This window comes from Equus asinus, chromosome 30 (genome assembly GCF_041296235.1).
Source record: "Equus asinus isolate D_3611 breed Donkey chromosome 30, EquAss-T2T_v2, whole genome shotgun sequence".
In the NCBI taxonomy this organism is placed as follows: domain Eukaryota; kingdom Metazoa; phylum Chordata; class Mammalia; order Perissodactyla; family Equidae; genus Equus; species Equus asinus.
The window spans coordinates 14013871-14041021 of record NC_091819.1 but is presented as its reverse complement, the minus strand read 5'-3'; the positions used below and the strand labels follow the sequence as shown (position 1 = coordinate 14041021).

At 37.5% G+C, this 27151-nt stretch overlaps 1 protein-coding gene across 1 annotated transcript in view; it reads left to right on the top strand.

The window, feature by feature from the left end:
• The window catches only part of USH2A (usherin), a 743449-nt gene that overhangs the window by 222344 nt on the left and 493954 nt on the right, over positions 1-27151 (top strand). Inside the window, exons 19-21 of the mRNA XM_070501449.1 lie at positions 106-275; positions 6233-6377; positions 21990-22220. Of these exons, the coding sequence (XP_070357550.1) occupies positions 106-275; positions 6233-6377; positions 21990-22220 (546 nt within the window). The remainder of the gene's footprint in view (positions 1-105; positions 276-6232; positions 6378-21989; positions 22221-27151) is intronic.

The window sequence follows — 27151 nt, the reverse complement described above, 5'->3', positions numbered from 1 at the left end:
GTGTAAGGAACAGGGTCTTTCACAAAGTAGAGTAAATAGTGAATCCAGTTTGAAAACCTGTGAGCACAGCATTCATTGTTTTGCTGTTGTCATTGTCATTGATAGCGCCTGTATTCATGACCCCTCCTTCAGTCTTCTCGCTCTCACCATACTCTCTCAATGTATCTTGGGAGAAGCCAGCAGATGATGATGCAAGAGGAAAAGTTGTGGGGTATAACGTCAATATGATTTCCGAACAATCATCTCAACAACCTATTCCGGCAATGTTTTCACAGGTATTGTTATTTTCAACTACTGTCCTTTCAGAATTGAATTCTATCTTCATTTTGACTTTTTCTGAGTTTGCAAAATTCTGTGACAGAATCTTCCCTTACACACTCCTTAAATGGGGCATCTGTTTCTTAATATGCTATTATGTGTACAAGACTCTATATATTTATATCACTTATTTTTTAATATAAGCATATATCAAAACAAAATTGTATAATTTTGTGTAATAAAATCTGCTTTTCCTACTTAACATGTATCCTTAAATATCTTGCAAGAAACTGACTTTATGTAGCTGTGTACTCTCATGTTATTTGGACATACGATAATGTATTTAACAAATTCACAATCAGTTGATATTTATATGGTATTAATTCTTTTGGAAATATAAATCACATTGATAAGAACATCTTATATGTACACTTTGCATATTTTTATTTCCTAAGGAAAAAATCTGAGGAGTGGAATTTATCACACCTTACAGCAAAGGTTGTTAACGTGTTCAAGGTTTGGGGGTTTTAGTGACATATTGCCTTCTAGTAATTCATACTCCAGCCAGCAGGAATGAGAGTAATAATCGTAGCGTAACTAAGAAAATGCAGTGTGCATAGTCTCACTCAGTCTTGGAGAATGGGAGGCTCTTGTTCTCCCTCCAGTTTATGGTGTGGCCAATGTTCTCCATTAGCCCGTTTTACCAGCATGAGGGTGGCCAATGAGAGCGAGTAGCTGATGTCAACTGGACAAATCATTCTGCGTACTTCGCTGTTCAGCACCTCTTCTGAGGAAGATGCTCTGTGGTTGGGCATTAACATGACATAAAAAAATCTTCATATTTGATGCCTCTCCCATGGGCCTATCCACGTTCTTCTTCCACAGACTTCCTGGTTCCTGATTGCCCACTCTTTCTTCTTTCATGCCCATGGCCAATACAAGCAAGCCACTGCTATATAGTCTGGGTGTCATCTACCCTGGGACTCTTCCCTTTCCACGCAAAATGGACGACCAGGTGTGCTGCCTGAAGTTCTTCCCATTAAGAGGATTTCCTCTTACTTCTGGTTTTTAGGACCATCTCTGAACGGGGCTATAGAGCAGCCATCACCCATTTTGGACTTGCAACCACACACTAAGACAAGCCAGCTATGAACCAAATCTCGTTTTTCTACTTTCTCAGCTCTTGAGGGACCTCCGAGGACTGATAGGTGTTCGTTGAGATTGAGCCACCAGTATAAGAATGGTGGATGACATGGGAGTCTGGACTACTTGCTTTCACAGCATGTTAAGATTTCTGGCTCTGCTTATGCCCATTCCCAGATATCCGCTTCCATTTTATGATGCATTTTTGTCGGGCCTACCTGACCTTAAGACTTGGTATGTCTCACAGAAACCAGCCCATGAGGAGTAGCTCTGGCTGCATGGTCGTGTGATGTTCCATAGTCAGATGCTTTGCTTTTACCGAGGCCCAATAGCATGCCAGCAGCTGTCTAGAAAATGGTGTTTAATTGCCGTTGTGTAATAGACCCTTGCTCCAGAACTTACAAGTGTACCTTGTGATTCTCTTATTGGGAGCTTACCATAAGTGTCTCACAGCATCTTCCCCACTATAATTACCTCTAGTACTATAGTAGGCTTTATGTCCCAAGTTGCTGGTCTGCTTGCAACACAGCCTTGACATACTGAAGAATCCTTTCCCACTCTGGGGTGCATTCAAAGTTGGCCACATTCCATGTTACCCAGTAACTCAGTCAGAATAGTATTCCCAAATGTGAAATATGCTCTCTTCAGAACATAAGAAGGTTCTGTTTCCTTCTTAGTGGTGGTAAACGCAAGATGGAATAATTTGACCTTACTTTGGGTGGGATGTCCTAGTACATCTCAGGCTACAGGACCCCTAAGAAATTCACTGAAATGGCAGACCCCTTAATCTTCAAAAAGTTGATCTCCCACTCTTTGGAGCATGTAATTCTTACCAACGCCTCTACATACCTGCCATTTCTTGCTTATCTGATTCATTTAATAAGATATTACTAATATAGAGAACCAATAATGCCAAGGAGGTTTTTATAATTTGCCTTAAATTGATGATTGCCTTAAATTTCACAGTTTGCCTTAAATGGATGGCCTTCACGTTTTCTTTGTCTTTCTTCAATACATGGATAGCACCCAACAAGAGCCATTTGATTCCAAGATGCTTAAATTTTCTACTTTCCCCAAAGTAGTCTATATAATTACCAGTTCCACCAAATCTGTGGACTTCCTTCCACTAGTAATTCACCCCAGTTCACCATTAGTGAAATTTATGAATAGTGCTACTAGAGCATGGCAGGAGCGATCAGTACTCCACCCGCTACCTGTGATGAGGTTCTCGTTGCCAGCCAACTGGTTGGTGATCCAGCTCCAAAACGTCATTTTAGACTCTCTTTCTTGGGACCACTCCCACTCCCACTCCCTTAGGTCAGGTGCCCCAGAACACAGATTCTGTGATAGAAGATGGAATACAGGAGGTCTATGCAGGGGTGCTCCCAGAAACATCACATGTAAAGTAGTAAGAGATGAAGGATTGAGCAGAATAAGAAGCTGACTTGTGGTGCAATGATGAAAGGATCTAAGGTGATCCTGGGTGGTTCTGGAGCTGACACAACCCTTTAAGGTTTTCCCAAATTAAGTCAAGAGGCCGGGCCTTTGTACCCCATTGTGTTAGTTTCCTGGGGCTGCGGGAGCAAATTACCGCAAACTGAGTGACTTAAAACAACAGAAATTTATTCTCTTGTAGTTCTGGAGGCCGGAAGTCTAAAATTGAACTGTTGGCAGGGCCATTTTCCCTCCAAAGGCTCCAGAGGAGAATCCTTCCTTGCCTCTTCCAGCTTCTGGTGGCTTCTGACATTCCTTGGTTTGTGGCAGCATCAGTCTAATCTCTGCCTGTCTTCACATGGGCTTCTTCTCTGTATCTCTGTCTCCTCTGTGTCTGTGTATCCTTCTCATTTCTTCTATGAAGATATCACATTGGATTTAAGGCCCACCTTAAATTCAGGACGATTTAACTAATTACATCTGCAAAGACCCTATTTCCAAACAAAATCACTTTCCAAGGTTCTGGGTGGACAAGAATTTTTGGGAGACACTGTTCAAGCCCTTACTAATGGGTTTCCTAATATTTCTGAGCCTTCAGTGAACAGAGCATATATATGACTCAAAACCAGAAGAAGAAAAAGAGCCAATAAGTAATTGATGAGACCTTGTTACATGTTTCCATTAGTCTGGGCATAAGTAATAACTGATTTGCAACTTTCTCAAGTGATTAAAACACAGCTAGCATAATACATGTCTTTTAAGTTAAACAATTTAGTTTACAAATCCAGTATATTATAGGATTTAAGGTAAACTTACAGTTGTAACTGCTGTGTTTGTTCTTTAATTTTATGCCATATTTATCCTTGATCTTTTGTTTTGTTGTTGTTTTCACTACTCTTTGGCTTTGTAAACTATTTTTCTTCTTGCAAAACATCATTTCAAAACAACTATTACTGTACTATAGTATTCTGTACCAAGACACAAAAATAAGAAAGAAAACCCCATAGTTTGTCAAAATACAGCCTTAGAAGTCAACTTGTTTGCTTGTATCCCACTTCTGCCAATTAATGGCTATATCGCTCATCTCTGTGCTCCAGGTTTTACTCGTCTGCAAAATGGGAAAACAATTTCTGCTTACCTACATGGTTTTTGTGGAGTTTAAAGAGCTTGACAAATATTAGATATTGTTAGTGATTATTATTGAGATAGGACTACTTTATACTTCATAAAGTAACTGTCAATCAATGGGGCAGGAAAATAAATCTTTTCTTTATCGACAAATATTGTGTATATAAATCTTTTTTCCTTGTTTAAAAGTCCTTTTCTGAAGGCTGAATTGGAATAAGGATATAGATCTGTCACTTTATTCTTCCTTGCACTTTCTCTCCCCCACAAATATCTATCTACCTAATCATATTTTCAAGAAAGTGAAATCAAGAATGGCAAAGTCAAAATTTTCACTTTCTCAGTAGTTAAATCTATATTCACACTGACCTGAGTGTGTCTTGTTATAATCTTGGTAAATAAGTAGCCAAAATTTCTGGGGAAGGCCCTACTGTAAAATACCTGTCATGAAATCTTTGCCTAAGGATGTGGCAGAAGAAATATACAGAAGTGGTAATAATATCAGTGTAGGATTTCGAGCTTCTACAAAGTTCTTCCCACCCATTTAAAGATTTAGCCCAAAGAAAACTTGCAATTAGATAAATCTGTTAAGACCTGTAAAATGACTATATATACACGGAAAAGACAAAGTCTATCTGGGTGATAATTTTATGTGTCCCAAGCTCTAGGATATATGTCTTTTTAAAATCATGCAATTTATAACAACCGTAAGTAGAGAAATATAAAAGCCCATCAAAACTAGTATTAGCCTACGTTTTCTATTTCTTGCTATATTTCATAGGTGTTCTTGCTACAAAGAGTAATTCGTTTAAAAAATGAGTCAACTTCCTAAATTAAATAGAAAATGCCTCAATGTATTTTATCCTAAAAACAAATTTATTTTCTAAAAGTCTCCATTAAATGCCACTAGATTTGTTCTAAATGGTATGAATTTTATAGCAATATTCAGTAAGTTTTACTCGTTTCAAAGTTTTCTTTTTCTTAGAAAATTTTAAATCACATTACACAGAAAAGTTTCTATCCTCAGTACCTCAATAACCATTTTAGAATTAGAGAGATGAGGATTAATAAATTAGTGTTTGATGTCTTTGTGATTTCTAAATATAATTGCAAGGAAATGGTACCAAAGTTTTAAATTATTCTTAGATTTTTGGAATCTTTGAAATCACCTTGATTTCTGAAAAATGTTATGTAAACAATATAATTTATATTCCAGTCACACTGCTTTCTAGAACTACTCACTTAGGTTAGGAAATTTTTAAGTCAATACCCGAGCAAGTATTCCAATTGAATTTTATTGTACTCCTAAAGAGAAAATATCTAGAAAATTACTGCAAATGTTACTAACCTTTAGAATTATCTGTATATTTATGGAAGATTATTTGATTTGAATGTGTATCAATATCCACCAGAAAAGAAGTTTTGAACTCACACTTGGTGTCATAGTCTCTGTTTTAATGACTTTTTTTTTTCTGAATATAATTTCCAGCAATCTTTGTATCTACAGACTGAGTCAATTTACTTGGTAGCTTTTGATCAATTCTGGTTATAATGACGAGACCCACTCTCAGTGTTGATTGTTTAATTATTTTTTTAGGAACTATGGAGTTCCTTTGTCTCCTTTGTTCAAATCTGCTATTTTCATCTGAAATTGTGTGATAAAGACAATAAATATTTCCAAAAATGTAACTGTTTGATCTAATCTGCATATGCTTATTTGTATAAGAAATATAATTGAAAATTGACCTCATGTGGATGCTCAGTAATGTGTTACTTTGTTTTTTTTTTCTTTTTCTTCTGTGGCTTTTTTTTCTTTAAAGAAAATGATGGGGGTGATTGAACATAGTGACATCTTTCTGTACCAGCTCCATGAAATAGCGTGTGGGGATTACTGCCCTGGGTTACTTTTGGCCAAGCCCCATGGTTTTATTTGGACTTTTTCATGATAACAATGACAATGTCACCATCCTTTATCTCTACCATTGGTGACAATAACCATACTATCATGCTGCTTTATGAGGCAATAACTTGGTTTCCTCATTTATCCACTCAGGAACGAGATTATTACCTCATAAAACAGTGTGATTGTACAATTATCAATTAAATCCTAGCTTGTTGAGACTCTTCAAAAAAAAAAAAAATCCCTTTTCCTAGTAGTGGCTGGCAGGAATTCTCTCTGTCTGAATTCATGGAACTTTGACTGCCAAGATTACGTTTCTCACGCTGATTATCTGTTATCTGACTTTCGTGGTTTTTGTTGTTTGCCTTGAAGGTGTTGTACACTGCAAAATCCCAAGAACTGTATTATGTTGTAAAAGGACTAAAACCTTACAGGATTTACAACTTTACTATTTCTCTCTGCAATTCAATTGGTTGTGTCACCAGTGCTCTGGGAGCAGGACGGACATTAGCAGCAGGTAAGCCAGTTTTAATGGCCATGAAAAATATACGGTGTATTTATAAACAAACATCTACCAAGCTCACTGCCTTCTCTAGTTTGGATTTGATCTTTGTCTTTTCTGCTTTCTCCTGCTCCCTCACGAACCCTGATGACTGCCTACCTTGACATTTTTAAAGAAAAAACTAAACAAGTTTAAGAGGCGCCTAGAAGCCCTGAATTGCAGCTATGTCATAATAAGAAATATAATTAGATGCAGAGTGACACCAGGGCGTGGCCGCCACCTGAGGTCCTAGCAGTGTCCTGACAATTCTGAGAAGTGTTCAGGAAGCTTCCTAGGAGGACTCAGGATAGTTCTACCCTCACTGTTAACTCTTTTTTTGGAGGGTTGGGCCCACCCACTCCTGTCCTATGGGGCTAAATGCTGGCACCTAGGAATTAATGGGTTGTCCTGGTGTTATATTTTGCTTTTATTGGACAGGCAGTAACATAATTTTTTAAAAAATTATTTTATTGAGGTCATATGGGCTTACAACATTGTGTAAATCTCAGGTGTACATTATTATATTTCAGTTTCTGTGGAGACTGCATTGTATTTAGACCAACAATCCAGTTTTTATTCATCGCCATACACTTGTGCCCGTTTATCCCTTTCACCTTGGCCCCACCCCATTCTCCTCTGGAACCACTAATCTGTTCCTTTCTCTGTGTGTTTTATTGTGTATCTTCCACATGTGAGTGAAATCATGTGGTATTTGTCTTTCTCTGTCTGACTTATTTCGTTTAGCATAATACCCTCAAGATCTATCCATGTTGTCACAAATGGCACAATTTTGTCATTTTTTATGGCTGAGTAGTATTCCACTGTGTGTGTGTGTGTGTGTGTGTGTGTGTGTGTGTCTGTGTATAACCACATCTTTTTTATCCATTCTTCCATTGACGGGCACTTGGGTTGCTTCCACATCTTGGGTATTATGAATGATGCTGCGATGAACACAGGGGTGCATAAATCTCTTTGATTGTTGATTTCTTATAATTTGTATAAATATCCAGTAGTGGAATAGCCAGGTCATATGGTATTTCTATGGCTAATGTTTTCCATACTGTCCGGTTTCTGCATCCTGTTTTCCATAGTGGCTGTACCAGTTTGCATTCCCACCAGCAGTGTGTGAGGGCTCCCTTCTCTCCACATCCTCTCCAACACTTGTTATTTCTTGTCTTCTTAATTACAGCCATTCTGTGAGGTGATATCTCTTTCTAGTTTTGATTTGCATTTCCTGGCAGTGGGGTAATTATTAATTCATTTATTATTAATAAGAAGCTCTTAAGTTTATAAAATTTAAGTAGAAGACTTATCAAGTATGATTGTAGTAGGAGATGGTTTACATCAATTTTTCTTGCTTCACTTAGAACAAAATAGGTTCATACAAACTTGATTACATGCATCACTAACACCTATATAACTCAATTACTCTGCTTTTAGTACATATATATATTTTTTTGAGGAAGATTAGCCCCGAGCTAACATCCACTGCCAATCTTCCTCTTTTTGCTGAGGAAGATTGGCCCTGAGCTAACACTCATGCCCATCTTCCTCTATTTCGTGTGTGACGCCTGCCACAGCGTGGCTTGACAAGCGGTGTGTGGGTGTGCACCTGGGATTAGAACTGGCGAACCCCGGGCCGCCAAAGCAGAGGGCATGAACTTAACTGCTGCACCACTGGGCTGGCCCCTGCTTTTAGTATATTTTCAAATCAGTTTTTCTGTCTGCGATCCAATAAGATTTAGTTTTTTGGTGTGCTTTAAGGAAATTTCCTTAAGGTTAAGGGACTCCTAGATGAACGATGGATATCGTATGAATATATTTAGCTATAAAAATTTTCCCTAGATCTTATCTTAACTGTCTTCAGGTCCAATTCTATAGTTTTGTTTTGTTTTAGTTTAGTCCAATTCTATAGTTTTGTTTGGCTCAAATTATCTCATCAAGTAGTATTGTTTCTTAAAATTTTCCATCAATGAGAATGATTCCCAAATTCTAAGAAACTGTTTTATTAGCTCTATGACTGAACTCTGTATTTTTCTATATTTAATCTCTATATATTTCATATATATGCATACATTTATGAAGTACCTAGATTGTACAAAATATCATTCTCCTATAAGACTGTCTATTTATTTTTGCATGCTCTGTTATTAGAGGGTTTCTGAATATGTATAACAGAGAAAGGCTCCCTGTCTCCTTTGGGAAAAATGACACAATTTGGGACTAGAGAACAAAAATTAAAAAAGGACTCAGCCTTTCAGGCTAGAGAAAGTGAAAACAGAAACAGCACAAGCTAAAGATTGGCCTGAAGTATAGTAGAGGATAGAGGACTCCCAGCCATGTGGCTGAGCAGAACCAAAATCATGGCTTCACAGGGTTATAAAACACTTACAAGTCATCTAGGGTGACTCTCTAACCAATGATAATATGTTCTCAGTAACATTCCTCCCAAGTGTTTGTCAAACCAAGGTTTGATATTTGTATTTATTTATTTTATTTTTGTATGTGTGTGAGGAAGATTGGCTCTGAGTTAATATCTGTTGCCCATCTTCCTCTTTTTGCTTGAGGAAGATTGTCGCTGAGCTAACATCTATGCCAGTCTTCCTCTATTTTATGTGGGATGCCGCCACAGCATGGCTTAATGAGCAGAGTTAGGTCCACGCCTGGGATCTGAACCTGCAAACCCTGGGCCACTGAAGCAGACCGTATGAACTTAACCGCTATGCCACTGTGCCGGCCCCTGTGTTTGATATCTTTAGTGGCAGGGGAAGTACTACCTCTTGGGGAAATCCATATTGTGCATAGAGACCTCTTTTAAAAGGTGACTGCTTATGTTGATCCAAAATATCTCCCTTTGGCTTCCAGTCGACAGTCTCACCTACTCCCTTGGGGGCCGTCCTCAGTCTGATTCATCTTCCTCATGACGTCACTTCCAATCCCATTTTCAGTAAAAATACCCCCAACCAATTCTTCTCTCCTTCAGGCTGCATACCACAGCACCTCCACCTGTACCTCGCATACATAGTTTCTAGCATTGTTCCTACAGACACTCTCCTCCAGATGAGATCTAGTCTATCTTTTCATAGACGCAGACAAACTAAAGGAAGACATGCCTGTCCCCAAAGATAGAAGGATCCTGGTGATGGGAAGAGAAAAGCAGGAAAATGTCTATAAAACAGAATCCTCACTGCTCAACGTGCCAGTGATAACATCTGTGCTAACATCATCCTCCTGGGTTGCAGCAAGAAGTTTCTGTGGCGTGGAAGACAATGCACCTGAGTGTTCTGTGCAGCTCTCATTTTAGTCACTGGTGAAAAGACTTAAGCCACTCCTGGCCACTGGAAGAGTAATGGGTTAAAACTAGTCTTCTGAATTCTCTCTCTGACTCTTTATCCTTGAAAAATAGAATTTGGAAACAACTTATATTCTCTGAAAGCCATGAGATGTGCAAATTAATTGACTTTTAAAAATGAAAACTTATTCATATATTTAGGGAAAAAAATGATAAGCCAGAAGGCCAGGGCCTAAATTTGGCCTCTGCCACCTACTTGCTGGGTGACCTTCAGTAAATTATGTTACTTTTGTGCCTTCATTTTCCAATTTATAAATAAGAATAACAGAGGCCGGCCCTGTGGCTGAGTGGTTAAGTTCATGTGTTCTGCTTTGGTGGCCCAGGGTTCACCAGTTCAGATCCTGGGCTCGGACCTAGCACGGCTCATCAGGCCATGCTGAGGCAGCATCCCACATAGCACAACCAGTAGGACCTACAACTAGAATATACAACTAGGTACTGGGGGGCTTTGGGGAGAAGAAGAAGAAGAAAAAGAAGAAGATTGGCAACAGATGTTAGCTCAGGCGCCAATCTTTAAAAAAAGAAAAAAAGAAGAATCTATTTTATAGGGTTCTTATGAGGTTTAATAAACGTTAGCATATATTAATTATTTAAAGCAGTACCAAGCAAAGAGTAAATCTTCAATATAAATTATTTTTATCATGATTATTTTCATAATTTTTATGCGATACTTTTATCAGTCACAATGTAAATGTTATAGAATTTCTAACGTTATCAAAATCATGAAGTTTATTTTACAACTGTGGTTCCATAACATCTTTATAACATACTTGTAACAACAGAGAGCCCTAAAAGTAAGGATTATAACGCAAAAATAAACTGGAGGAAGGCTAAAATCTAAAAGCATGATTTTTCAGTTCTGTAAGGAGTATGTCATTCAGAATTATGATATGCATTTTCAAGTTTTGCTCAAAAACTACAAATTTCAAATTTGGTGTTTGCAATATGGAGTTAATAATGAGCCGTAACCATATCATTACTGTATTTTATTGTGAAGGCTCAATTCTTTAAGCATCTCTTAAGGACTTACTATTTAAACCATGTGGGGGATTCAAAGATAATCCTTTCAAAGATACCTTAGTGGTGTCTGCATTAAGACATTGACATATAATGAGTGGGATTAACATAATGGGGACATGTGAGAAAGGATAAAGGAAAGCTATGGGAACTAAAATATGGGATAGATAACTTTGATTTGGGAGATTGGGCAGTTATCTCAGATTAAATGGTATTCAAGATGGACTGTAAAGGATTGGTAAAGCTCTTTGCAGGTATTTACTGAACATATTCCGTGCTAGTCATTGCTTTAGTACTGGTCTTGTTCTAGTGAGTAATGTGCTGAAAGCTGGGGTTTATGAAGATTTCTCTGGCAGTAGAGTATAGAATAGACGAGGAGACAGTGTGTAGATAGAGTCTGGTAGACTTTTCTAAGAGGTAATGAGGGAGTAAATCAGATAAATAGAAACAAAGATTGAAAGAAGGGAATAGAGTGGGATCAAGGAAGAGAAATCGACAGGTTAAGAAGAGGCAAGAATTGAAGATGACAGTAAATATTGTAGACCATGGTGATGCCATGAAATATAATGGGAAAGATGAAGAAAGGGCATATGGGAGAAATAAACCCATGAGTTTAAGTTTGATCATTTGATAGAAGCACATCCATGACAATTATAACCAGCCAGCAGCCAAAAATGCAAATGTGGAGCTTAAGAATGACCCAGATTTTGGGACCGGCCCCGTGGCTGAGTGGTTAAGTTCATGCGCTTTGCTTCGGTGGCCCAGGGATTCGCCAGTTTGAATCCTGGGCGCGGACATGGCACCGCTCATCAGGCCATGCTGAGGCGGCATCCCACATGCCACAATTAGAAGGACCCACAACTAAAAATACACAACTATGTACTGGGGGACTTTGGGAGAAAAAGGAAAACTAAAATCTTTGGGGAAAAAAAAAAGAATGATGCTGATTTTGTAACCATCTGCTTATAGATGTGAGTTAAAACTATAGATATAATGAATTAGTGAAGGCAGAAAAAATGCAAAATAAAGTTCACATCTCAGTGAATACTTACATTCGGGGAGAAACGGGAAAGGAGGAGAGAAATGATCAGAGTTAGGAAAAGAACCTAGAGAGAGCAGTATCAGAAAAGTCAAGGGAAGAGAGAATTCTAGAAGGAGAATCTTGTCTGTAACATCATATGCTGTAGGGAAAGCAAGAGAAATGTGAACTATAAGCAAGGTGGGGTCAAGGATGAGACTCTGGGAACAGTCTAACCAGCATGGTTGGAACAGAAGCTGGAATGTAAAGAACTGAGCAGTTGCAGGAGACAATGTAATGGTAAATTTAAAATGTGTGGTTCTTTGTTCTTTGCCAAAAATTTCCTTCTACCCAATTTCCTTTCAAAAAAACATTAACTTTTGTTCTCATGTGAAATCCTTTCCTTTCTGAACGAAAAGTTATTTTAGTGTTCTTCTGGGCAAATGTTTATTTCTTAATCCCCATAATATATTTTGTCAGAACTCTCTGACTCTTCATCTGCCAAGTAGAGAATAAAGTCACTTGTAGGACAAAAGTGTGGGAAAATCATTTTTACTTGCTGTTTGATTTATTTTAAAATACAGCTTTTTCAGGGGCGTTCAGATCACTGAGAATGGACATATTTGTTTTTATTGGAATGCAAAGAAAAGCCCAGCAATTATAGATCCAATATTCTGCTTGCTGCTTTTATTTTCAGTAGATGAATAAGTTTTTTTAAAAAAAAATTTTAAGATTAAACATTTAGATATAACTCACAGATATTAAGTTGCAGAGATAAACAATGACTAGGTTGGTTCTTTTGAATGTTCAACAGGTTTGGCATAAGAAAGGAATATAAGTTGATCTGCAGCTTTATGATTCTTCCTGCTATTTCTTCTAGTAATAAAATTGCGATTTGGAGGGTATATGTTACTACAACAAATTCTAATGGATTTGTGAGAAATTTAACTCTTAAATCTAAATGTAGTTTGTATGAGTTCATTATCGGAGATTAAAGAAGCCAGTGACCATTCAAAAACTTTGAAAAAGAGCACCGAAATTTAGAAGTAGTGTTCAGCCTTTTTGAAGCACTGAATCACGAAAACGTTTCCTTCTTAAATCTCGGCCACAGAAATCAAAAAGATACTTGTAAAGATCAGTTTCATTAAAAAGCTTGAGAATTATAATTTGCTCTCTTTTGTTTTAAATATTTTTCGATTAGAGACATGATTAGAATTGGTGTGTTTCGTCCAGAATATATGTTGCATTGTCACTCTTTAGTTTTGTTTGTTTGTTTGTTTTTGCTGAGGAAGATTTGCCCTGAGCTGACATCCACTGTCAATGCTCCTCTTTCTTTGCTTGAGGAAGTTAGCCCTGAGCAAACATCTGTGCCAATCGTCCTCTACTGTTTTGTATGTGGAACGCCTCCACAGCGTGGCTGGTGAGTGGAGTAGGTGCACATCTGGGATCTGAACCCATGAACCTGAGCCGCCAAAGTGGAGCACACGGAACTTTAACCACTGGGCCATGGGGCCAGGCCCTGTCACTCTTTAGTTTCGAGGCCCATGACAATGATTTCAGGGAGGTATTCTCTCGGAAGCAGCTACATCTCTCCATAGCTAAAATCTTGAAGCAGCATCATGGGTGGCTTTGGTATTGCTTCTGGGTGTATGTAATGAGCTGATGCACTCGGGCCTCTTAGACTTCTCATTATACTTTTCCTCAAGATTACCCTTTTAATCGAGGAAATTTGTGCATTTCCACCCTTTGCCAATTAAGTACAATTTAAACCTTTCTTAAGTGAAATTCCTTTTCGAGATCCATTCCTTTAGGAACAATGGGCTATTTCCTTTGCCTGTCATAAGTTGACCTCTACACTACCAGCTTAGAAGTGCCCATCTCGCATTAAGCAAGTAATTGGTGGTGCATTAAGGTATTTTTCTGTGTCCAAAGTAAAATGTATAGGCTGTTTGCTGCTGAGTTGAAAACACACATTGTTTTGCATGCAGGTACATAAGTCTTTTCACTGTGGATAGGACCCAGAGTGATTAAACAAGCATTCTTAATATGTTAATTTATAATTTTAATTATAACAATCTTGTATATATAGTCATTAGTGAATACTAATATAAATATTTTTCTATCTTTTTATTCATAATGCATAAACCAATCATCCAGTTACTTCTCTGAGTTGCCTGTTTTTGCTTCATAATACAATCTTTGTTCTTAGTTATGAATGCATTTTGTTCGTTCCTGTCTTGAATAATCCCTCATTAAGCTAGTCACTTTCTGCTCCACGCTAAAAAGGAAAAATTATCATGCAAATGTGGCATGCCATATTAAAAAGCACATTACAAACACTTTTGTTGCTGTCCTTCAATTAGTTTCCCTTCTTTGAATTTAATTCCATTTGTTGTTAAACTCCCGACTTGACGTATGGACTCATGAATCTGAGGCTGCTGCCAAGAAAGTGGGGGGAAAACAATCAAAGCTTCTTCGAAGAGCTGCAGAGCCGAGCTGAAATGAATTTGCTTCACCTTTGACAAGAACACTTGAAGAGCACTGGAATCCTCTGATGATTCAACTTAGCTAATTATCCAATTATTTATTTCAGGAATAAAGGCCCTGTTCTACAATTAGAGAAGTATAAAGCAATCTGAGACATTTTCTAATGACAGATGACATAAGCGACTTCGAAGATAAACATTATCTGTGCAAACTTGTCTCCCCAAGTATTTTCAGCCAACCCTTCTTGGGTCTCAGAATCAGTGAAATCCTGAATACGCTGAAGGGGTTTTTTGGTTTGTTTGCTTTGCTCTTTCAACAACAGAAATTATTTCACGCTTTTAACCAACATGTCAAATTTCCGGGGCTCTTCAGCAATGTTTAAGTTGTATTTCTCTTGATTAAAAGCTTTTGGTTCAAAGCAATACTTTTTAATTGCCTAATGATATAAGCCAGTTCTTAGGAAAGAACCGCACATTTAGGAGTTCATTTGCAATATAACTGAAAAATTCATTGCATGGCAGTAAAACAATTTACTGTTAATTACAAGGAGAAGAATTTGCTGTAGCATGCTCACAGATTGCCATGAATCATACAGCACTCCTAGAGATTTATAACAGATGTGTAAGTGGGATGAATTAGCAGGGTTTAATAACAGAGACACAAATCATGCAGACTTCAAGGAGCTTTAATTGATATACTAGAATGTGACGGGCATGAATCACTCAGCCATTCAACAGCACTGTAACATATGGTCAGCACAATATGCTGCATCTTAAATCGGTCGGTGAGTCGCTGGTTGTCCCATATGGTGGAAGCAATATATTTTTCATGATTAAAAAAAATACATCCATTTTTTAAAGAAATATGATTGCAAAGCATGTTTGTTATTGAACAGTCACCTGAATGCCAAACTGGGTGTTTTTTATGATTTTTTTTTAACATGGCAGCTTCCCAAAATAAATAGCTACGACTACTTGTACTACCAGATCGCTGGAGGTGTTATGAGAACCAAATTGGTGCTGTTGGCACACTTGATCCACAGGAAAGCCTCATAGAAGAGCATGGCTGAGCATAGCTGATATTGTCAGGGAAATCCTTCAGAGTGGGGAGAAACAAGATAAGGAATGATGTCACTTTCAGAGAAATTCGGGAATGCAAATAGAATAAAAGGCTTTGAATGGGAGACCTTTACTTAGCAGGTCAGAGAAGTGGCTATGATCATACCTAATGTAACAATCAGATGCAACATTTTATACTAATCTCTTAGTTAAATGTTCAGTCCTTCTGGAACATTCTAAAAGAAATCCTGGCAGACCATCACATAGATGGTAGTACCAATTCCATGTCATTCTTGAAGAATCATGGCAGTTTATGAAAACAGGTATCCTGGTGCAGCCCAGTAAATGGTAGCGTGCAAAAATCTTTTTTATTCAAACTAAGATCTGGCAGCTTCCAGCAAAGCTTTTGCAGCCTTAGTAAATCTGACAGACTTGAAAAAGGAATATTGCAGCCTTAGAGCTGTGGCTGCCAGAATTTAATGTCAACAATTAAAATTTATTTTGATCCTTACCTACTGTTTATTACTGTTTGTATACACAACAGACCTTACTAATACAGAGATGCACTATTAGATGGCATTACCATCTGTTCACAGTGAAACGCTGGCATCTGTCTTAGATGCTAAAACTAAAATGATATTATTTCTAACAAAACAAAATTAACTGCTTTTTACTCACCAACTTTAATTTTGAATGTGTGGATGCGCCCAAGGAAAAGCCTTGTTGATAAAATATGTAATGACCTCTGTCGCCAGGTCTGCATTTAGATTTGTGACTTTAGTGGGGCTTCTATCGGCCTTATTGGCATGTGAATTCACACTTTTTAAAACACTGTTTTGACTTTATAATGTATTAACTATAGTAAGTCATTAAAACAACACAAGATATGTAAAAATGGACTGAATCAGAGAGATACAGTAGGCAAAATATTTTGATAGGTGTGCCCTAAATAAGTACAAGGATAGAAATTAAATAGACAAAAATTCATCTGAATAAAGTTGCCATAGGTCCCACAGTAACACCTTTAGGAAAATGTAAACTGTATTTTCTTTGTTAGACTAAATTTTTTTTCCTTTGGTGAGGAAGATTGGCCCTGAGCTAAAGTCTGTCGCCAATCTTCCTCTTTTTGCTTGAGGAAGATTGGCCCTTAGCTAAGATCTGTGCCAATCTTCCTCTATTTTATATGTGGGATGCCACCACAGCATGGCCTGATGAGTGGTGCTATGTCTGCAACCCGTATCCAAACCCGGGAACCGCCGGCCACGGAGGCAGAACACGTGAACTTAACCACTTTGCCACCAGACCGGCCTCAACTAGACTATTTTTAATTTTCTCCTACACTGCCATATATAAAAGATTTATACTCAGCCCCCCTTTCCTTGTTTTTAAGCCTAAGTATCCTATTTAAAAAGGGCTCTAGCTTTTTGACGTTAAGAGAATTTGGAGTATCAAGGACAATGGCAGTTTCCACACTAGTGTTGGATCCATGATGCTACTTTCTGAGAAGCCAGACTTCAATTCCATATATCACAAAATAATACATTGTGTCGCACCAGCGTTTAGTGCATGCACACAGTGCATTAACCGTAACTGTAGTACATTTATTTGTGCTAGAAGAGACTTGAAAATGATTAAAAAATCAATACTTTGCTGTCGGAGAAGCAAGTGTTACGATGCATTTAAGTAGTTAATTGCATAAGCCCCATAAAAGCTTCAAGTTTGGCTAGCAAGGATGCCGTAATTACAGTCCAAGCACCTACCTTTTATTCATGGTGGACTCTAGAGAATGGTGCGTGCTGTTATCATTACTGCTGGATGTGCAGTTCCAAAATCGTGGGTCCTCTTGTCTCTTCACATGCAGGATGCTTGTGATGTGCCGGTTATTGATCACCTGAATGACATCTGGTTAAGGGAGTGTTCATTCCCCAAGGAGGTGATGCCCTTTAAATTCTCTAAAAGCAATGCTTTCTGGCCTTTCATTGTATCGTAGAACACATTGAAAACTCATAATATTTATATGCCATGCTGGGGTAAAGAAACAAGCTGATAAGATAGCTGGCTTCCTGGAGAGCTAAGGGGATCCAAATGTCCGATACCCCTTCACAGTTTACTAACTGAGAAGTTTACTAACTGTTTGAAAATATTCTATCGTAGAATTTTGAAACTAGAAGACATCCTAGACATAATCGGGTCTGTGATGCTCTTCAACAAATGAGGTACTGAAGAACTGAGAGACCAAATGGTGGATTAGCCAGTGTTCCATAATCAGGGACCTCAAGAGTCAGTCTAGAACCCGAGTTTTCTCCTTTCCAGATCAGTTCCCCTACACATCTTCTTTCTTGAAGGAGACTATAAACAAGGAAGGAAATGGAAACATAGATTTTGTTCTTTTTTCCCCAGTCAGAGAGTAGATAGTCAACAAGGCAACTTTGAGTGATCTCAGTGTCCTCTTCTGGACACTGGTTGGACAGCAGTCTCCGTAGGGCTGTTGCCAACTGGGAAATGCGGCTTCATGACCTGGATTTCTTGTTTGAGTCCTGGTCTTAGTGTCCTTTCCCACATGTTTTGGCTTAGCATTTCCTGTGACAGTTTTGCATCCCTGAGACAAGGTGCATGAGGATGTCTTACGTTAGCCTGCCCCCTACACACCCCTGAAATATGGAAAGGCTATCATTCCGGAATTCCTGTCTTCATAATAGACAGTTGGTGATGTCTTAACGTATCGACACAGCCATGCAGTCTTCACAGACAACAAACTCTTCCTTGAAAACAAAAAAGAGATTCCATTTTAAAGACCTATCTGCAGGAGCTTCCTTTCTTTTCCTGCGATGCTCAAACTCCACACTACATAAATTTTGCAAGTGTAAATTTATGCATTACGATATGCTATTAATCAGATTATAAAGTAAGAAATGCTGCATAAAGATGAATATATATTATCAGAGCATTTTAGAAAAGAATACTTATAAATAGAAGAGCTGGACCAGAAATTGGATTACAGTGCTGTTGCAGAAAATAGAAGAACTTTGTAATTTTATTCCAAGTGGAAACAGACTTTGTGTGTTCTTATTCTTTGAAATGATGGTTATTGAAAATCCACTTTATACTTTACATTTCTAAAAGGATTTTCTATGTAAATACAGATGGATGTTGAATGTGGATGAATTGTACCCTTTTATAATAAGTAATTTGAAAGATGTGTTATTGGCTAGTAATAGTGCATTGTATTTGTACAGAAATTTGTTTTTTAAAACATAACCAATTACACATATTGTTTCTAAAAGCAGTTGTTGTCAAAATGTTCCACTGAAAATTTATCTTCATGTTGTAGACGGGAAAAATGAGGTAAATATAAGTTTTAAGTGATTTTCCTAAACTCATGTAGAAATGGCAATTAAAAAGTGAAATATAATTTCTAAAATTCTGCAGAGTCCTTTGCACTATTCTATGTTGTCTCTTAATTTACTGTCTTATGGTTAAGAAACTTATACCTATAATTCATTCATTTTGATAATCTGACATATAATCTTTTATTCTCCCATCTCTCAACAATTCTTTGTTTGCGTGCACATGTTTAATAGTCCAGGGGCATCTGTTTTTCTTCTCATCATTCTACTTATGTGTCTGTGTGGATGCGTGTGTGTGGCCAGCCTAGTTTAATTGATTGAAAATTCCCCTCTGGTCTTAGAGGAACTCTGAAAGGGAATGACTCAGTAGGGTGCTCACCCTTTCAAACACGCTCGGTTGACCCCTCCAAGGAAAACTACAACATCCCAACTGGAAGGTTATTTCATTGTTTGTAGGCAAGAGTTAAAAAAAATATACTCCATTTCACCTCATTCTCTGGAATTGACTTGCCAAGAATAGACTAACTGGTTGGTGGAATAAGACCCTTGCGAACCGAGGAGAAGTGCTCTGCTGCTTGTTAGAGTTTAAATAATCAACATTCATTTTAGTAGATTCTCAACGCAAGAGTCCCCTTATTGATTATAATCATTTTGCCAAATTTAAAAAAGCATGTGCTCTCACTTTTAGGGGATAGTAAAACAAAACAAGAACAAAAAATCTCTACCAAGTTGCTGGAATGCCTTTTGTTTTGCTTGACTCTAAATTTATATTCCTGATGAAAAAGTGATTTTGGATCACGCTATCAATGGAAAAAGCCTTCTGAATACTATCGTGGTACGAAGCTTCATCATTATCCCGGTCCAGCTGGGTGGTCAGAATAAAGTAAAAGCAGATCAGATGTCAACCAAATGAGACCTTGAGGAAGAGGCTGCTTTTAAATAAGAATGCAACTCTTCAATTTAAGAGTACGGGAGGTTTAGTCATGATTTCTCTAAATATTTATTTAAAATGGAAATCTTACTCTCAACACATCAAATATGCATAATTTGTGATTCTCTAAATCTTTGCTCTCCAATATGGTAGAGATATATTTGGCTATTTAAATTTAAAATAAAATTAGTTAAAATTAAACAAAATTTAAAATTCCATTCCTCAGTCTCACTAGCCACATTTCAAGTTCTCAATAGTCACATGTGGCTGGTGGCTACCATATTAGAGGGTATAGATCTGGAACATTTTGATATTAGAAAAAATTCTATTGGCTAGCACTAGAATAGACGGTATTTTCCAAACTGAAAAGTTCTGGTCCTCGTGTCCCAGAACACCAGGGAATCTCAAGTGGAAAACAGAAAACATAACAGAAGAGCTCAAAAATTCCTTTTTTGTGCTCGTAGGTAGCAAACTTTAGACAATGAAAAATGCTGTAATTAATCCTCCATTGCTTCCCAGAGCCCAGGACTCAAAAATCTTTGACAGCCCTCCTCCAGTTAAGCTCATAGCCAATAATGACCTGCTGAAATTTTAATACAAAGATGAAACTCAAAACTCCGAAGAGAAACTTAGTGGGATAAGAAATTTCTGGATGGCTTTGCTTTCTATTTTGTTTTGGGTTATTTTGAAGACAGACCATAGCTCGTAGAATGAAATCTTTGAGAACCCACCATTTAGCTAATTTTGGGCAAGGACTACTAAGGGAAATGATGCATAAAATTTACAGATTCGTACGTATATAAAAATAAAAATATCACGTGATATTTTTGTGGCAGAAGATGAACAGAATTGTTAATTATCTTTTTAAGTTGATGCACTTTTTGCTCTATGCCCTCTCTTCTTTACTAAAAATTAAAATAGAATCACAATTAATTGTTTCTCTTTGGAAAGCTGGCCAAGCTTTCTAGAAAGTGATGAATAGTAATTGTTCTAAGCTATTTTAAGGTGAATTTCCTCTCATGGTTTAAGGAGATCAATTCTTGTATTCACATCATTTTAATCTGTGTTTATTGAAACGGGCAAAGACTTTGTGTCTGCATAAAGCTGTGTTAACAAAAGTATAAATTAAAAGTCCGTGGCCTTAGTTTGGGCCCTTGTTAAATAGGCTTGGGCATTATGACATTTATTTCTTTCTTCTCTTTCACCTCTCAAATCTAGCTGACACAATTAGAGTGGATATGAATGTCAGCCTACAAACTCCACTGTTTAAGGAAAAGAAACCAAAACAGAACTCATTTTTCATAATTCAGTTGTTATTCTGATCCCCATTCTGGTAGATTATAGGGAAAATCTCAATCTGTTAGTCCTGGGGTTTCCTAGGAGCCTCCAAAACCATTTGGAATGGTGTTTGCTATTTATTTGTTTTAATTTAAGCCAGTTACTAAGCTTCAAAAATCAGAACATTATGGGGCCTGGCCCCATGGCTTAGTGGTTAAGTTTGGTGTGCTCTGCTTTGGCAACCTGGGTTCACAGTTTTGGATCCCAGGTACAGACCTACACCGCTCATCAGCCATGCTGTGGCAGTGACCCATGTACAAAATACAGGAAGATTGGCACAGATGTTAGCTCAGGGTGAATTCCCCCTTCAAAAAAAAAAATCAGAAAATTCCACATAAAATGACTTTTTTTTTTTTTAAACCAAGTAAAGGATTTGGCAACTGTAGGTCATTGTTCCTATGTCATCCATTGGCTGGCACAAATAGTGATCATTTACCCCCACCCAGTTCTTCTTCCCACACTGCCTCTTTTCTTCCCAACTAACCCATTTCAATAATGTTCTTCACCTGCTTGGCCTCTGTGACTTGCAGCTGTGAGCCGATGCCACATGAAGATAAGAGGCTCTGCCCTTTGTGATCAGGAATCACTGGCTGCAGATTTCATGAGCAATCTTCCAGGTCCTGGGTGAGGTAGCTCCCACTCCAGCAAGGGGAATTCTCCAGAAAAGGGGGCAGCCATGAGCCAATAGAGACCAATAGGCACGGAAGCTGGAGCATTTAGTCACATGCTTGGTAAAGAGAATCTGAGTGGGGCACCAACAGGCTATAATATATAATGTCTATTATTTAGCAAGAAAAAATTTTGTTTACTCATAAAAGTTTTGTGTTAAGTATTTGTTAGTCATTTAACTTTTGCTTAGTCACATTTAAGATAAACTCTATCCAGTGTTTTCAGTTCCTAGAACTACATAAATACCTGAGACCACAACTTATTTGATTTTTGTGTGATATACGCAGGTGCCTGTGTACATATGTGTGAATATCTGTGTCTAGAGATAGAAACCCAATTCTCGAATGTAACAACTGTTTTCTGATATTTAGCACCAGCCCAACTGAGGCCTCCTCTGGTTGAGGGAATGAACAGCACAGCCATCCATCTTACGTGGCTTGAACCTGAAGAACTGAATGGACCTTCTCCTGTATACCAGCTAGAAAGGAGAGTGTCATCTCTACCAGCTCCAAGGGCCAAGATGATGAAAGGCATTCGTTTCACAGGAAATGGATATTATAAATTCCCCAGCTCCACTCACCCAGTCAATACAGACTTTACCGGTAAGTGTGTTTGACATCATTATATTTAAGAGCCACTAAGCCCCAAGGTGTGTTCTATTATTCTGATATCTCCTTACAATGAATTTTTACTATACCTATTTATAGAAATACTAATTCAGCTCTTCTGTAACTTTAGCCTGATTGTGTCAACATGCCCATCTTTTTAGTATTCTGGAAAAAAAAAAAGTGGGGTAAGTGGAGGAAAGAAAAGAAAAAGAAAACAATAGATGTGGAAAGGCAGCTTTATTGGATGAAAACATGTGCTGGAATGGCTCTCAGACACTTTCCCAGAATGTGTCCCTCAGCGTATTTTACTTGCTTTGTGAAAAAAGAGAGTTCTTTGGGCAAGTCAGTTTGAGAAACGCCCCGTGTTGTCGGAGATGCTCAATACACTTCAGGTAACTAAAGCATCTAAACCGAATGATAAGAAAGCTAATCAACTTTGTTTAGCTAAGTATTCCTAACGCTTATTTGAGATCAATTTGTTATTTTTTTAATGTAACTACTGTTACATTATGGGAAAAATGAATTTCTGGGAAAACGTACCTTCTATGGGTCAGAACTAAAGTGAGACACTTGCTTCAGGCACAAAAATTTAAAGGCACCAGAAGACTTAAGAATCCACAGAAATACTATTTTAATACAATATTTTTAAAAGTGGAAATCATTGCCCAAAAAGCCCCCTTACAGTATCAAAGTTTTAAAGACAGGATCTGACCCTCACTTGCATGACCTGCCTTAGTTGCCTCACTTAACTCCTGTTCTTACTGGTACTAGAATATTCTAGGAGCCCTGATACCTCTATGAATTACAGTTTTTAACACTATTTCACTATAGATATGTAAAACTACCTATTTATGGTATATACCTCATTTTTCTAATTTTTTTAATTTACAAAGCTTAAGATCTATATTATTCCATAATCTCATAATGATATTAATTTAATCCATGAGAAAGTCTTTTTGGAGTAAGTAGCTCGTCTTTAAAATGTTGCATGTCTTGAGGACAATGAAATGGAATTTGAGCTGTAAAAGGTAGCTCAAATATCACTTTTATTTTTAACGTAAAATAGTAAATAGTTTGCTTTTAAGTGAGGCTGGCTACTGATGTACATTTGTAATGAATCATGATTATGTGCTAGCTGGGATGTATTGAGATTAATATGTGCTTAACTCCTGGCCTAATACATCAAAATCCTCCTGGAGTATTAGAAATTCAATACTGAGCTCTCCTAAAATGTTCAACTTCTTCTTTATAATTGTAATTATCAAAGAAAGGAGAGAAAAGCAAAAATAGGTACCTGGGAAAGAATCTATGGAAAGTAAAAGACTTTTTCTCAAATGGAAATAGCAACTGCCTTCCTGGTCCAGCATTTGGCTTCTGATGTGTTTCTGCAGAGAAACGACATTCGTTTCCTTTCATTTGGGTAGAGCGGCTGCGAGTGTGGCAGCTCGGATTTGCTGGCTAGCCAGGAGACAGATTTCTGATGGGATCACCTACTGTTGTTGCAGTGAAAGATAGAGTGGCCCGTCCACCGTTAATAAATTTAGTCGTCTGGGCTGTCTCCCTAGCCGGCCTTATACTCTGAGGTGCAAGGCCAGGGGCAGATGTAGTGTCTGGGAAGTTTTCCAAATTCCCCTTTAAAAAAGTTAGGCTGTAAACACCGGCCTCGCTAAGCAAGATCCTTCTGTCTGTAACAAAGCTTCCAGCTGCACAGAAAATGTGTTCAGAGTTCACATCATTTGAAGGACAAGGCAGGGAGTTCGCAGTTTTGGCTTGAACTGCTCTCTGGAGCTTTGGGGATTCCTGGAGAAGAAGTTCTACTGCATTCAGGCACGTTCTGGGCGTTACTGGTTCCTTTTTATTAGTTAGTTGTTCCTTACTTTTAAGGCTCTGTTAACGTTTAATGTAACTGGGTCTACATCAAGTGATGGGTTTGATCCTTTGGCTCAATTGTCGGGTTTGGTTGAATAACTTTATTGAACTGGGCCATGACCAGTTGGATTGACCCGATTAATTGACCCAATTAATAAGTGAGGACAAGTTTACAAAACCAACTCAATAGCTTTCCTTAAACTTGCATCTTCCTAAGTAGAGAGGTAAGTGTATAATTAGCATCTTGCATTTGTTTTACTTATATATTCTCTCATTCAATTCCTCTATGACCTCATAAGGTAGGTATTTTTGCCATCATAGTACACGAGGAAATGAGGCTCCAATAACTGGCTTCCCCAAGGTACCAAAGCTACTGACTTCCAGGGTTACAATGTGAATTGGAGGCTTCTGGTTCCAAAGCTGGTACTTTGCCGTGGAGGGAGAGGAGCACAAGTGGATAGTTCTTTGTGGACTCAGAAGTATCTTAAAGTAATAAACGAGGATGGGAAGTGAAATCATTGCCACCCAAATGTTCTTTAGCAAACACGGCAAAACTTTTTGGATTTGTCTTTTAGTTGTTAGCTTTTCAGGTAACAAACAGTAAATAGTGTTGGCATTATTTATTTATTTATATTCCCAAAGACATCTCTGGATCAGGGTTCTTTTTCCATAACAATTAATTCCAGAGTGTTACTAGAAGCTAGATGTTTAATATCTGAATGGAATTATTATTATTATTATTATTATCATCTTGCCAAGGAAGATTGGCCCTGAGCTAATATCTGTGCCAGTCTTCCTCTATTTTGTATGTGGGTCACTGTCACAGCATGGCCACTGATGAGTGGTGTAGGTCCATGCCCAAGAATTGAACCTGGGCTGCCAAAGTGGAGCATGTGGAATTTAACCACTAGGCCATGGGGCCAGCCCCAAGAATGAAGTTATTTTAAATGGGCTGAAGTGCTGTGGGTCCAATAGTGCTTTCAACTCACACTCCTCCATATTTCACACAGTTTTTGTATGCTGAGGCAAATTTCATGAGCAAATCCTGGAAATCTAAAATGATGAATTATATTTAAGAACTGAATGATTATAAGGAGAACTAAGATGTCTTTTATTTTGAATTATTCATTTCAAAATCTCACACTCTAACTAAAATGATTCCTGAAATATGAATGGAGATATCAAATAACACTCAAAAACAAATATACGGTGATATGTATTATTATACATATTTTATATGTGAAAAAAAGTCAGATTCGCCCATCAATGACAGGATTTTTACATACATTCATAGCATGTTCCATGGTCATGAGCGATATGTTTAAAGTCTTGGTATAAGCTATCTTATTACTGTAGTTTGAGAAAGGAATCTTTCCTATAACTCTTTCATATTTGCTTAATATATTTTTACCTCATATGATAAAATGAAAAGAATTCAGATGTATGAATATATGTCCTAACATGTTGCTTAATGTTGTAAATTATTAAGCTTAGTATTGTAAATGAACTCCGTCAAAATCTACCTTTGGGCTGAAAAATTAACAAGATGAATCTTGTTTAGGACCTATTTTTGGTCTCTTTTCCTATCTGATACAAGTATTCTTTCAAAAATCTAATATCCAGAAAGGGTATATTATCAGTCATTTACATCCTAGTATAAATTTAAGACCATGTGTTAACTCTCGCATTTCTATATGATTAAGAGTGAGGGCTTTGGGAGCAGACTAAGTTTCAGCACCAGGCCCCATTATTTACTAGCTAAAGGTAGTTAGGCAAACCACTTAATCATTTTTGTCCCTTTCTTTAAAATTGGCATAATAACACTACTTACAATATTGATATTGAGCAGGTAGGTGAGGATTAAAGGAGATAGCCAGCCTAATGAGCTTTGCATGGTGTCTGCCACACAGATTACTTAAGAGTCATTAAACATTAGTTATTAGCTATCCCTCATTTAACAAATATTTATTAAGTGCCTACTATGAGACAGGAGCTTTTCTAAGAGTCGTCTGCAATTTATAAAATCAACACTCTATTAATTCACCTGCTGCTAAACATACAAGATCTGTTTACCTAAATGTTATATCTGGGGTATGAGTAATATGCAATTTCTGTATTAAAATGTGATATTTAATTACATTGTTGAAAATAGTTAATCTACCTAGTATTGAGATATGGGATAAACTACTTTGCCGTGGGTCTAATCATGCTTGTCTCTTAACTTGAGGATTGTACTAGATGACCAATGCCTCTAACTGCTAAAATTCCAAATCAGTGAATAAGGAATATTTAAGTAGGTGAAAAAATTCAAAACAGAGCTTATTACCAAGAAATCTGTGAGTTTAAAAACACCTAGATTTTTAAATAAATTGTTTTGTTATGCTTCTTTCATATAATATTACATTCACAATTTAAGATGAACATAAATTTACTTTTTCTCTGCTGATCTGAAGCATTTATGGGGATAAGTTAATTTATGGGGATAACTTAAGAGATATAGGGAGAATTACTCAATGTAAAACGGATATTCAATTCTCGGGTTATATCAGAGGGTGTCAAGAAGCAGCAAATTCAACATAATTTCATGATCTTGTAACTAGAAAGTCACGTAAATACTCATGGTGAAAGAGTCTCCTGGTTATATGGGGTTAACAGTACTTTCTCTTTCTAAAATAGAAATAGCAAATAAAATGTCCCTCCCTTCCACTTGTGGAAGGGGATGTCATTGTGTCTTTGGAGAAAAGAACATGCTCATTTTTTTCAGGAATGCCGAGTAAATCCACTTGACTTACACAAAGAATTTAGTCCTTTCCACGTAATGCTAGTCATCCAAACGGAACCTGGGAAAAACAGCAAACTCAAGTACTGCTCAGATTGGCATTCCAAAGGTGACCCTCTCTCTCCTTGTCCCTTTTTTTCCTATTAGTGAAAACAGTCCATGATCATTTGGGGGACAGTTTGCCTATTGTAGCATCCGGATGCCAATCACACCAGCCTTTTAAACTGCCTTTCCAGGTGACCCTGTCCAGAAATCAGGTACTGCCTTTGGGGAGATC